The 14,463-nt window shown below is 40.8% G+C and overlaps 1 protein-coding gene across 3 annotated transcripts in view; it reads left to right on the top strand.

Annotated features, from left to right (window-relative positions):
* EFCAB6 (EF-hand calcium binding domain 6) overlaps window positions 1-14,463 on the top strand; it is a 167,791-nt gene that overhangs the window by 48,500 nt on the left and 104,828 nt on the right. For all 3 annotated transcript variants that reach the window (XM_045001807.1, XM_045001808.1, XM_045001806.1), the window contains exons 7-9: window positions 1,126-1,244; window positions 6,340-6,467; window positions 8,214-8,362. In XM_045001807.1, coding sequence (XP_044857742.1) covers window positions 1,126-1,244; window positions 6,340-6,467; window positions 8,214-8,362 — 396 coding nt within the window. The remainder of the gene's footprint in view (window positions 1-1,125; window positions 1,245-6,339; window positions 6,468-8,213; window positions 8,363-14,463) is intronic.

Raw genomic sequence — 14,463 nt, 5'->3', positions numbered from 1 at the left:
ATTAACTAGTTATTCTTTGGGTATGTAGGCACTATATCTCATTTTTATAGATGGGAAAACAGAGGTAAAAAGAGGTTAAGTGACTCGCCCAAGTTGCTTATCAAAAAGGAGATTGAGAGATGTCTTAATTTAGAGTCTCTCTCCATAGGGAGAGAATAGTACAGGCTCTTTAATTTAATGGAGAAGGGCATAACAAGAACCTGTGACTGGAAGCTGAAGCCAGAGGAATTCAAATTAGAAATTAGGCACAAAGTTTTAACCATGAGTGTAATTAACCATGGGAACAAACTACCAAGCAAAGTGGTGGATTTGTCATTTTTTTGTTGTCTTCAGCTCAAGACTGGATGCCTTTTTGGAAGATATGCTTTAGTCAACCACAAGTTATTGGTCTCAATACAGGGACAACTGGCCTGTGATATACAGGAGGTCAGACTAGATGATCTAGTGGTATACTTAGGCCTTAAACTCTGTGCATCTCTGAATTGTACTACAAAATCTCTGCTTTCATTTTTTAAAAATTACATATTTCTAGTGATTAGGAAGATAAACTTGGAAGCATCAAGTGAGTGTTGTCTCACATAAACCTTCAGTCAACCTGAAACAATAGTTCTGAAAGGTGTGAACTATCCATTGATTTCAATGGATTGACTTAAATCTAAAGAGGACAACCTAACTGTTCATTCTATTAACTATTTCACCATTGATTAGCACAGATATTTAGCAAATATGCTCATCCCAATCCCAATTGTTTCTCAGACTGGAAAATTTAGTATAAAAATAAATTACACTGGGGATATAGTTCTAATTGTAACATTCATTTCCATATTTAATTTTAAAAAATTCAAATTTTTAATTTAAATAAATCTGCTGCAGAATGTCCAGGTACATGGTCAGCTAAATCACATGGTAGTGTGGCATTGAGTAATAGTATGCAGACAACTCACACACCAAATATATAAACTCTGGGGGAAATTATACAATATGTATATGCAAAAAATGCCACCTTCCTTTTCTGAATTTTTACATAATATTCTGTAAAGATCATATATGTTTATTTTCGAATGTTTCACTACAGATTTGGCAGAGAATGTTGTTCCCTGAAAGGAGTTGCTTTTTTTTTTCCAGACTGTGGAATCATTCCTGTGTTGGTAAAACAAATACATTGGATTATAAAGAATTTCTGAAGAACCTTGGTATAACTATGGGTATAGTTAAGAAAAATGCAACAGAAAACCAACGCCTAGGTAGGTGCTCACAAGGAGAATGCATAGTGTAGGCTTTGGGAAAGCGAAGTTTTCACTTGGGGCCTGATCTTACTCCTGCTGAAATCAATGGGAGTCTTTCAATGGGAGTTGGATCAGGCCCTTACATGGAAACTTTCTGGAATTTTCAAAGAAGCCCAAGACAACTATGTGCCATTTAGGTGATGGTCTCTCTTAGAGTGGTTTGAAAAGCTTACCCACAGTGTATCAACATTGCTCATAGGCCAAGGTTTCAAAAAGTGACACCCAGGTGTATGCGTAAAAAGTACAGTCACAGTTGAAACTCATTCGGAGCAATTATGTATTAAGATTGTAAGAGTTCATGTACAAATAGCTATTGGAGTACTGTGCTTAATGTGGTTGTATGTACTATCAAAGGGCTGCACACTCGGTCATGTTTTTTGTGCATCACCTTCTGGCCTTCATTTTTGAAAATGTCCCATAATGCATATCAGAGTCTATGGACTTTTGAATACATTTTAAGAAAAGGAGACTGTCAGTATGTTTTTTGTCATTTAAAAAATAATTATGTTTGCATTAACCCCTTAGAAGCTTGCAACTAAAATCTCAGAGGGGTAGCCGTGTGAGTCTGGTTCTGTAAAAGCAGCAAAGAATCCTGTGGCACCTTATAGACTAACAGACGTTTTGCATCCGAAGAAGTGGGTATTCACCCACGAAAGCTCATGCTGCAAAACGTCTGTTAGTCTATAAGGTGCCACAGGATTCTTTGCTGCTTTAACTAAAATCTGTTTCTTTAAAAACCTATTATTCTACATCATGGGTTTGTTGTTGTAGGGTTACTTGCAAGCGCTGGCCTTTCTGCCAAGTGAGTTTTCATTTCTCTTTGTTTTAAAAAAATAGTATTTAAACATTATACCGGGGGAAAAAAGCCAATAAAGAATTACACAGACTTTGCAACCTGAAGAAAAGACCGTAAGCTAAATTTTGAGCCTACCAACTTGAAACATTGCCCCTTTCATTTCTACTATTGAGACTTAATACGTCACAAAGTCACAAAAGAACAAATTAACCTTTCACAGTTGTCTAGAAAAGCCTGGCCAACAGTCATACTACTGAACTGATCCACTGCCTGACAAAAAGTCTTCCATTGGGTAGTGGGACTTATTTCTAAACCAACATTAAATGAATAGCCTGATTTTCAAAGGTGCTGAGTACAGTAGTGCTGTTTCCATTGACTTCAGTGGATGCTCAGCACTTCTGAAAATCATACCATTAGAATTTTTTTTATTTAATTGTACTTTTCCCCTCTTCATTCTGAAACAGGGTTGTGTGTACACAGAATGATGTAAAGTTTATGAAATATTACAAAATAAGATAGCTTAGGAAATAATTGGTAAAATAGCCACAGCTGCTAGGCACTTGGTTTTTTACATAGTGTGACCAACTGACATCATAACCAAAGCTGTTGCTCCAAAGTCAAATTCCACTCTGCTTTGACCAACAATGAAGTTGTAAAGGTGAACAATTATCTTAGATAAACCCATTCAGCTAGTAAACATAGGGCAGTATTTAGGGTAGAGATCAGAATGGGTGAGCTAGAAAGATAAAAGGAGGAGAAGGGTGGATGTAGTGAGAGGAGAGACATTGAAGATGGTGCACTGGAGTGGTTAATTAAATTGGGCCTGATCCTGAAAGTAGCTGTACACCCTCAACTCCCACTGAAGTCAGTTGAGCATATCAAACACCTTGCAAGAGGCTCTCAATAGAATCAGAATTATTATCACATGTGGTAATTCTACAAAATGTATCTCTATCTGAATCCTGAAAAATGCATAGTACTCTTACTAAGGCAGAGATTCCTCTGGCCTGTTTAGCGCTTTACTGATATAGGATTCCAATTCACCTCCAAATTGAAATTCTGATGGCCAGTGTCATCAGGCTGTTTGTTCCACAGCTCCTGCTATTATATGATGGTTTTATACAGCAACAGGGAACTCGAATGGGCAAACTCACAAAATCCTCCTATTATTAGGGAAGAAGATGGGCCAGTGGATAATGCACAAGTCTGAGTCAGGAGACCTGGGTTTTCACCTCCCACTCTGTCATTCACGGACTTTAAGGCCAGAAGCGACCATCATGATCATCAAGTCTGACCTCCTGCATACTGCAGGCCAAGAACCACACCCACCCATTCCTGTAATAGGTCAGTCACCTCTGGCTGAGTTACTGAAGTTCTCAAATCTTGATTTAAAGACATGATGTTACAGAGAATGCACCATTTACTCTAGTTCAGATCAGCAAGTGATCCGGGCCCCATGCTGCAGAGGAAAGTGAAACCCCCCCAGCTAATCTGAGCTGGGGGAAAATTCCTTCCCAACCTCAAATGTGTTCATTTAGACCCTGGGTGTGTGGACACCTGGGAAAATTCTTTGTAGTAACTCAGAGCCCTCCCCATCTTAGCATCCCATCTCCAGTCATTGGAGATATTTGCTACTAACAGTCACAGATGGGCAATATCCCATTGTAGATAAAGTCATCAAACCATCCCCTCCATAAACTTATCAAGCTCAGCCTTGAAACAGGTTGGGTTTTTTTGCCTCCCCTACTCTCCTTGGAAGGCTGTTCCAGGATTTCACTCCTCTAGTGGATAGAAACCTTTATCTAACTTCAAGCCTAAACTTATTGATGGTCAGTTTGTATCCATTTGTTCTTGTATCCACACTGGCCCTTAACTTAAATAAGTTCTTTCCCTCCCTCATGTATGTCCTTCTGATGTCTTTATAGACAGCAATCATATCTTCCCTTAGTCTTTGTTTTGTTAGGCTAAAAAGTCAAGCTCCTTAAGTCTCCTCTTGTAAGGTAGCATCTCCATTCCACTGATCTTACTAGTAGCCCTCCTTTGCACCTGTTCCAGTTTGGATTCATCTTTCTTAAACATGGGAGACCAGAATTGCACACACTATTACAAATGAGGTCTCACGAGTGCCTCGTACAATGATAAAACTTCTCCGTCTCTACTGGAAATACCTCACCTGAGGCATCCTCAGATTGCATTAGTCTTTCACTGCTGCATCATGTTGGCAACTCATAGTCATCTTGTGATTGACCCATACATCCAAGCCTCTCTCCTCCTCTGTCGCTTCCAACTGATGTGTCCCCAGCTGATAGCAAAAGTTCTTATTAATTCCTAAGTGCATGACCTTGTACTTTGTACTATTAAATTTCATCTGTTTCTATTACTCCAGTTTTCAAGGTCATACAGATTTTCTTGTATGATATTTTGGTCCTCCTCTGTATTGGGAAAGCCTCCCAACTTTGTGTCATCTTCAAATTTTATTAGCACACTCCCACTTATTGTGCCCAGGTCATTAAGGAAAATGTTAAATAAGCTTGGTCCCAAAACAGATCCCTGAGGAACTCCACTAGTAACCTCCCTACAGCCTGACAGTTCACCTTTCAGTATGACCGGTTGTAGTCTCCCCTTTAACCTGTTTCTTAAACACCTCTTTACCACACTGACTCACTGGGTGATATTTGACAAGGAACTTAACTTCTGTTTGTCAGGTTCCCCATCTATAACGTGGATAAATATACTTACCCTCTTTGTAAAGTGCTTTGAGACTCAAGGCACTGTCTACATACAGATGATGTAAAAACTGATTTAGCTAAACCACTTTTAAAAGGTTTTAAAAAAATTTAGTTAAGCCTTGTGGGCACTTCCACTGGTTCAAAACTGGTTTATATCACCTACCTCGCAAGAAAAACTGATATTGCACCCACTAGACCCTTCCCTTCAGGGCCTGCAGCCTGGCAGGCTACGGGCTCACGCTCCCTAGCCTCCCGGAGCCTGGCCAGCACTGCGCTGTCCGCAGTGCTAGTCTCCACCCTTGGAGACTGACCTTCACCTCTCGAAGGCCAGGGACAGACTGACTGCTTGCTTCTCTGGGCAGCCTTCTTATAGGGCTGAGCCTGGCCCTGATTGGCTCCCTCCAGTCTGGGCCCTGATTGGCTACCAATAAGCCCTTCTTTAATTGGCTCCTTGCCTGTGCAGGAGCCCTGGCCTGCCACAGCCTACACTCACAGGAAGTGGGGCAGTCTGCCCCAGTACAGGCCCACATAGATATTTGCACCAGTTTAATTAAATCGATTTAAAAACATGCCCTTGGTTAATCAGGTGCGACTTTGTGAGTTGACTAGGCCTACTGATGAAAAGCATTACACAAGTATTAACAGTTGTAACTTTTATTTATGGCCAGATTCTGATACTTTTGCTCATGTTGAGTAGCACCTTACTTCATGTCCTATTGAAATGGAGTACTCCAGGAGTAAGATGCTACTCAGTGTGAGAAGGGGTGTCAGAATCTGGGCCATGTCTAGCACAGTGATCACACTTGGTGCTATACAGTGATGAAAATATGCAACATATAGCAGAGCTCTTGCCTTGAAGAATTTACATTCTAAAAGTACAGTGTGGATAATATAGCACACAATACAGTTCAGAGAAAGCACAAAGTGGGATGGTGATTTTTCTAGCTCGAATGCTTCACAGGAGAATTTTTTGATGGGGAGTGCACTTGGCATATATTAACTAAAGGCTCTTTCAAGGGCTGTGGGCAGTATGAAAGAGCACAAATTTAGGAATATGTGAAAGAAACAAAGGGAGCAGTCAAGAGAAACCAGTGTCTTTCAAAGTTAGCAGGCATGTTTGCTGTCCGAGATCTGTGGGTGGGTTGTCATCCATATGCTGAAAATGTGTTTTCAAGGGCCTAATTGCTCTGTAACAATATTGGTAAAGAGATAAAACTATCAGAATACTCTGTGATATTACATGCAAATAAGAGTATTTGTTAAGATTGTAAGCTACATGAATTAATTCTCCTAAAGAAAAGTGAAGATAAAAAGCACTATTATAAATGCTAGCTTTGTGCCTATTATTCTTCCCTAGAAATCCTGAGAAATATAAATCAGTCGTATTTTGAGATTATCTTAATATTTTACATGAAGACTTCTCTAATGATTTAACAAGAAATGGTCTTCAAAAAGAAATCCAGTTACTTTTATTTCTTTGAAGATGCCAATAGCAGTGACTTTGCTAAAATGAAGTTTTCCTTACCAGCACTGAACTGGGAGGAGACACAGGACAAGATGCCAAAACAGAATAAGCTGTCACTACAGACTTCACCAGCTGAGGGTAGTTTGATAGAATGCACACTAGATGACATTGAGATGGCTTTTAGGAAAAAGGTAAGAGAGTCCTTAATGTGTCTGAATACTCTGAAATATGGAGGGGTTGAGCCAGGCGTTACACAGAAAGGAGATTACACAGAAAGTTTTGGTGTTCAACATACAACTTAATAATAATTGTGTTGTTTTTTTAAAAAAGCCCTTAACTGAAATGGCAGTTTTGTTTTTCATGGCACTTTCTAAAGGTTCATATCTTGTTTGCCAGGTTCATAGCTTTAAAAAATGTATATAAATACCTAGGAAAGCACCACTTTTCTAGACGAAAACAAAATAAAAATATTGAAACTGGATGGGTCAGGCAAATCATACGTGAATCTATCACTTCTCACTGCTAGATCACTTGCCTAAATCCCAACCCAGCTCAGTAATGATTAAAAGTTGTCATCATTTGGCAATTATTTCATGACCTACATGAAATAAGCTAGTGGACTAAGTGCAGTCCCTAGTTCAATATCTGTGAAGCTCATAAATGGCACCCAGGCTGGAAGTTTGAACACAGAGGTTAAGGGTCGAATGGGCATGGAGAAGGAATTAACTCCTTATGCCTTGAGGGGATACTTCCAGAGCATGGTAGAGGGACAACATGGGGGATCTTGCACTGCCACTTCCATACATATGTTCTACCTATTTTGTGGATAGAGGAATATAATCCAAATCTCCTGAGAGTCAGTTCTGTCCTTTAACCTCAAGAACCTCTCTCCACTCTCAGAAGCCTATAGTGAAAGTAAGGGGATGGGACTATGGACCAGAGTTAGTGTTTTAGTACAAATCCAGCTATACAAGCCTATAACTAATTCTTCAGCCTTGAAGTGATTGGAGAGTTCTAGCAGGCTGGAGGCCAAAAGGCACTAAGGCTGCAGAGACATTACCTGACCTTCTTTCCGCTTTAGTTCTTGATTCTGAAGTCAGGGTAGGTCCTCCTGAGCCACACAGATTGGTGTCTGGGTTGGTGACTGGGTACATCTCATCACCCTGTAAACCCTATCAGCCCATGATATTTATTTTGGACTTCCTGAGGTCTCTCCATACATTATCTCTGCCCTGTGATGTCTGCAGTTTTCATTTAGCAGTAAACAGGTTAGATAAAGGTAGGGTAAAGCACCAAAAAGAGTGATGGAAAGCCCAAGGAATGTTTGTTCTATTCAACAAACAGTACTGACTGAACTTTTGGTGAATAAAACCAATCTTCCTGCTGTTTTGTTATCCTTACTGAAATTTGCAGTAAGTCCCATAAGCACAACCACACTCCCCTAGTTTCTTTGCAACAGCCCATGAACTAAAAGAATAACCAAAGAAATGTGCAATATGTTTATGTAACAGATATATTAACCATTCTGTTTCTTATAACATTTTTTCTAGCATTCATTATGATCCATTTTAATAAAGAGGAGCTTGGTACTGAGTTACACTAGGGATGTCTTTAAAAGTATATTAAGACAGATGTATCAAGCAGGCAGATCCACCAATATTTTTAGCCCTGAATTTTGAGGTAGAGTTAGTATATATGCTATCTTTCTGTGAGAAACTTGTCTGCCTTGTCACCTGAGTCTCTGTGATTGGGAAATACTGTTTTGTAGTGAGCCTATTAATTAAACATCTGACAGTCAGCGCTTGCCATGGTAACCTATTTGATCAGTTTACAGAGAAGAACATTTGAAAAGGTCTTGTAAAAAATACATTATTGTTTTAAAAACTTCATGAGCTTGATTTTTCTGAACAAAACACTGTAAACTGTATTCATTTCAGCTGCACTCAGCCTATCAGGACATTGAAAAAGCCTTCAGAGCATTTGATGTCAGTCAGAGTGGATTTGTGTCTTTGGATTACTTAAAGTCAGTCATAAATGGCTTTATATTTCCATTACCAAATGGAACTTTTCAAGAGCTAATGAGTAGGTAAGAGTCATATTGTTTTCTTTAGAGACATTTTTTAGCATTGCAACCTCATAACTTGATTATTGCTTTTTGTGACTTCCTTTGTTAATTTGCCTCATTTGTGCCTGTGTTGCAGCGTGTATGGAACGATATGTAAAATCTGATAGAACTAGCTAGATCGGGGTACTCAAACTGGGGGTTGGGACCCCTCAGGAGGTTGTGAGGTTATTACATGGGGGGGTCATGAGCTGTCAGCCTCCACCCCAAGCCCCGCTTTGCCTACAGCATTTATAATGGTGTTAAATATATAAAAAAGAGTTTTTAATTTATAAGGGGGGTCGCACTCAGAGGCTTGCTGTGTGTAAGGGGTCACCAGTACAAAAGTTTGAGAGCCACTGCACCAGAGGGCCATGTTTGCAGCAGTAAGGTAGGCAGGCACAATAGAGTGACAGCCTTCACTCAGAATTGCCTTACTTCTATTTGTTTGTCATTTTATATGTAGTTTCCTAGTGGGAAGGGTACTCACTTTCATTCAGGTAAATACTGGTACTTTAAGAGGAATTTACTGTATAAAAATAATCAGAGCTGAAAAATAACTCAAGTTTAATCCTGGGCATGTTCAGAACCTAATACTCAAATTTCAATATTTGTTTTTTTCCAAAATGCCTTTTAGGTTCAGATAATTATTACTAATTATTATTATTACTTTTATTAATTATTTCATTGTTAGACATTAACTATGTGGTCAGCATTATATAAGAAAACAATTGAAGACAGTCTCCGCCCTGAAGAGCATACATTTTACTTATAGGTTTTAGTCAAATTTAGGACAACCACTGTGGATTGAGGGCAGTATGATAGTACCTTGGCACCAATGGCAGTTACCTGTGTTGACTGAGAGGCTGGTGGCTGCTGGTTCCTGAAAAAGATTTTAATCTTGGCTGGGCTACATCTTGGCAAAAGGCATTTGAAGCTTACTTTTAAATGTAAAAAAATGTGCTACTTACTTTATCCCAGAAACAAGGGATGGGGTGAATTACTGGAAGAGCAACTCGACCAGTATTACCATTTATTACCATGTTTGTGTGCTTCAAGCTTGCACTTTTAAAATGTACTGCTGTTTAAAGGGTTAAATGAAAGTATGAAGTACAGCATACCTTCAATGGAACTTACTAATGCTAACCACTTTGACTTTGTAGTGGTCATCAGTAATCACTATAGGATTAACTATAGGAACACTGGGGAGCTAGATGATGTTGTGATGTCACTTCTGGACAACTGAATTTAAATAAAATTAAGACAAAACTCTTCTGAATTTGGGTGGAGGGAGGGCATTGCAAAACTAGAACCTGAACTGGACTGAGAGAAGGGCAAATCAGGCCAGCTCCTAGATTAAAACCCAGGTACTAGTTCAGGTTAACCAGAGACTGCAGCATTATGGCCAGAATTCAGATACTGTGGTGATAAAGCATGATATAGATCGATAGAAAAGGATTTTTGGGACTCAGCCTGCCCTCAGGGACCTGAGTTAGGTTAAATTCTAATTTCTTTGGGCCTGATTTGAGTTCAAATGGAGCTAGCCAACTCCCCAAACCCACATTTCCCATTTAAAGCCAGAATATGGACATTCTTCAGTATTTTGGTTCAATTTGGACCCACACTTATACACAGAGACCAAAACCCGCAAGAGGAAATTAGCCAGAAGATAGCCTATATTCACAGGCAGCAGTGCTAAGAGCATATGGAAAATCAAAGAGGAAGGGGATAACAACTTAACTTTTTAACTAGCTCTTTAACAAAAACAGAGATTGCTTGAGTCTTAAATAGTGGTGCAAGGCACACAAGTCAGTTCTTACTGAGAATGTGAGCAAAGCAGGAACCGGATCATGTGTTACTATTTAAAGATTCCATAACATAGTTTATATAATTAAATTCATTTGTGTGAAAGTAAGATCATCCCTGAAAATAATCCGTTGGATTTTTTTCTTGTATGCACTAGTTAACTTTAAAGGCCTCATCACAGATATACATTTTATAGCAGCAGGTCCTGTATGAGAGTATCATCTGCAGTAACTATATTGCTTTGTGCATTCAGCAGATAAATCTGATTTGCTTCTAGTCATTCACAATGTGATATAACAATGATCAACTATTACTTTGTCAAAAAATATTGCTATTATAGTTTCTTCAGTTCATGTCACTCGCTTGTATTAAATCTTAAAGTAAATCTTGCTCTTAAACACAAGCACATAATGGAAAGATTTCTACATGCATTTTTCCATTGGAGTTTTCTCTAGACATTGACAAAATATAGTGTCACTTTAATGATGCTATAAACAGAAATATTCCAACCTACATATACCATATCTTTCAGGTGATATTTCTCAGATAAGGTAATTCAAAAGATGCACCAGTGTGAAAACAACCACAGAGCTTTCTCATAGTTATGTTGCTGTAGTAATGTATATATGGCTTCATGTGGGCTGATAATGAATATAACAATAACTAATAGGGAATGGTGTATGATGTAAAGATTAAAATGATATTTAAATATTGTTGTAATAGGGTTCACTCACTACTGGGACAACTTGTGACTGGATCTGGGGATCAGCTCTTGCCTGGTCTGGTCTCCCTTTCTATTGGTTTCTCACTTCATGAGCTTTCTCTCTTTCTGGGACTTGGGGTGCTCCCTCTTCATGACCTGGCCAGATGACTAAGTCACTATTTAGGCTTCCCCATGTGAGGGTCAAAGTCCCACTAGACAAGCTATCCATGTGCCCTGCCGGGCAGTTTTCTGGTCTAAGTCCAGGTCCAGGGCCACTTTCCCAGTGGCTGGCAGAGTAACCTAGGCCCATCCATTACTCCAGGTTCCAGCTGAGGGACCCTGTGCATAGCAACCATGGTCTAGTCAATCTCAGACCCTGTTGCTATTTCGCTGGGTTTCTTCCTACCTCACTTCTCTATCTCCTGTCTCATTTCTGAATTTGCCAACTTGAGCTTCCTTTCCTCCCAGTGGCTACTCCACCACGCTTGGTTTCTTGCCTGACTCTGTAGTTCAGGGCAGGATCCCAGGGCTTGCTCCTAGAACTTCTCCTGGTCCCTGGCCAATTCCCTTTCTCTCTAGACAGTGACCCCAGAGCTCATCCCTCACCTGCCTCTTGTTCTCAAGAGGGATAGCTCAGTGGTTTGAGCATGGGCCTGCTAAACCCAGGGTTGTGAGTTCAATCCTTGAGGGGGCCACTTAGGGATCTGGGGCAAAAATTGGTCCTGCTAGTGAAGGCAGGGGGCTGTACTTGATGACCTTTCAAGGTCCTTTCCAGTTCTAGGAGATTGGTATATCTCCAATTATTACCTTTTTATTACCTCAACTTCCTGGCTTTGTACAAGTCCAGCTTGTCCCTGCCTAGCTGAGCTTCATCTTCAGTTAGACTTTATCTGTCCCTGGCTCTCCTCCAGGTGAAGCATATAAATTTAATTGCCCCTTTTTAATCTGCTCAGGATTTGTGTGGGGTGGACGCCCCATCACAATTGCCCACATTAGATGGGCCAGGGAACTATTTATAGATAACACATGACAGTGTTTTATGATTGTTCTAGATATCTGCATGTTTTAAACCTCAGGAGTGAAATCCTGGGTCCACTGATGTCAATGGTGTTTTTGTCATTGACTTTAATGGGGCTAGAATTTCACCCCTGAACAATAAAAGGACCCTGTTACCTAAGAACTCATCTCTCACAATATGTGCCCTTGCAGCAAGATCAAATATATTGTAGACACGCCATTCATATTTACTTAATTTCAAAGGATATCACTCGTGTTAGTCCCAAATTCCCTACATTTCACACAAATTCGGTGTCCCAGCAGTTTTACTTTTGAAACTCCTTTGCATCAGAAATAAAAATGAATAGAACAAAGATTACAGGAAGAGCTATTTATGCTGAACAAAGGAATCCCACCACATTTTAATTTTCCTGCATGAATAATATTTTTTTGTCTTATGTTTATTTTGGGTCTTTGCCACACGTGTCCCTTGACAGGTGGAGATGTATGAGTGAAGGATACTCTTGTTGTCTGTTCCAAAGACCAAACGTTCCATGACCAGAATGAGCACTTTCCCAGTGCGGGGCCTTCTCTTATGCAACTCGCTCCTCTGGTGAGATGCCAGACCTCAATTTGGCAGCTTTCACTCAGGTCATGATGGAAACCATGCTTACTTGGTCAGGCTTTCAGTGAACTTAATATCTGTTTGAAAGAGTGAGGGCAATTTGGTTGCAGATATTTCCTGGTCCTGACAACAGTGTTTGTAGTTTTAAACTACCCTCTTTGGTTAGCTTGGTGTCTGATTTCCAGGATTTAATATTTTTGTAAAGATTCCAGATGTTAGGCAATGGTGCTTAAAAATTCTTAAACACTCTTAAATATATGGCATTTTGTAATGGATGACTAACAAACCATAAATCATCTGGTTTTACCCAATACTCATGCTATTACAATCTTCATCAAACAATGTCCCCCTTTTTATAATGTTTATATTCTAGGTATTTAAAAGAGGACATAATGGAAGATGAATTTCTCAAAGTCCAAAATTAGTTTAATATATAAGGCCCACTGGATAGAACACTATACTGGGACTCTGGAGCCCTGGGTTCTGTTCCTAGCTCTGTCACTGGCCTGCTGGGTGACCTTGGGCAAGTCACTTTACCTCTTTGTGCTTCAGTTTCCCATCTGTAAGATAAACTTCTTCTTCTTCTTCGAGTCGTGTCCCTATGGGTGATGCACTGTAGCTGTGCTAGCATCCCTGCGCTGCTGATCGGATCAATGTCCTTTAGGCCCGCACATGCACTGTCTCTACTTGTGCTGCACCAAGAGGCTATTCAACGCGCACGGGTTAACCCCCCTCAGTTTCTTCTCAGCTGCCCCTGGCTAGAGACAGCTATTCACAGTTCGTTAGGCCCATTACTTTTCATTTTGCATTTCTATAGTTAGCCTCCTAGTACTTAGTTGTAGTTTGAGTTGTAGTTTTTTTTTCTCTTTTCTTATCTTTTCTCCCTAAAAAAAAAGAGAGACTTTATTTTTTTCCTGTTTTTTTCCTCCTTGGGGGACTCTTCCCCCAACAGGTTATGCCCACTTCACCAGGCTTCAAGAAGTGCCTCTCTTGCAAAGAGGTGATCCCCGTTGCAGACAAGCACTTCCAGTGCACACGCTGCCTTGGGGAAGGGCACATTCAACAGAAGTGTGGTCTTTGCCAGCAACTCCGGCCCAGGTCCCATAAGGATAGAGAGCTCAGGCAGAAGGTCATCTTCATGGAGGCAGCTCTCCAACCCTCTCTGGATCCATGCCACAAGTCACTTGGCAGACCCGAGTCTTCCCCACAGCCCTCAACATCCAAAGACTCTGGGTTGAAGAAACAAGCTACTGACCCCTCCCGTAGTAAATCTTCGTAAAGGGTAGTGGGAACGCCCCACAGTGAGCCCCAAGATAGCTGCTAACGATCTCCGGCATGCATGGTGTCCTTGGTACCATTAGCACCAAGAGAGTCTCAGCCCAGGTATCATTGACAAGCCTACATAGCCAATGGGCATGGGCACCAAGTCAGTGGCACCGAGGGACAAGGACAGGAGGAAGCACTCTGCTGAGAAGGCATTACTGGTATGTAGTGCTCCATCAGTACCAACATCAACACCTCATCCAGCACCAAAACAACCGGTATGGGCAAGATCCCTGCCCTCCCCCCGGTACTGCCAGTGGCACTGAATTGGTTGGTACTGCTGGAATTCTGGCACTCAAGAGACCTCCATGTACCTGATGCACTGGAGGCATCTCCTTTTGGTACTGGGACCACCTCACTGAGTCTTTGCCCTGCATGGGAGTCTTCCCTGCTGCCTTACCACACTCCCCTGCTCTCTAGTGAGGGCTTGGATAGCAAACTGGAGGATGTGGCATCACAGTACTCCTCCCAAGCTCCCGATATCAACAGGGCCCCCAAGCATACCTTCAGATGACCCCACCATCGCCATCTTGATATGGCCACCCCTGGGCACCACTATGCCACCATCAGCCCAGTGGCCATACTGGGATCTTTGGGCTGCATATTGCCACCATGGCTCTCAAGATTCTAGCC

Source organism: Mauremys mutica, chromosome 1, assembly GCF_020497125.1.
Source record: "Mauremys mutica isolate MM-2020 ecotype Southern chromosome 1, ASM2049712v1, whole genome shotgun sequence".
Lineage (NCBI taxonomy): Eukaryota > Metazoa > Chordata > Testudines > Geoemydidae > Mauremys > Mauremys mutica.
The sequence above is the reverse complement of the archived record's forward strand: the minus strand, read 5'-3'. Positions and strand labels throughout refer to the sequence as shown.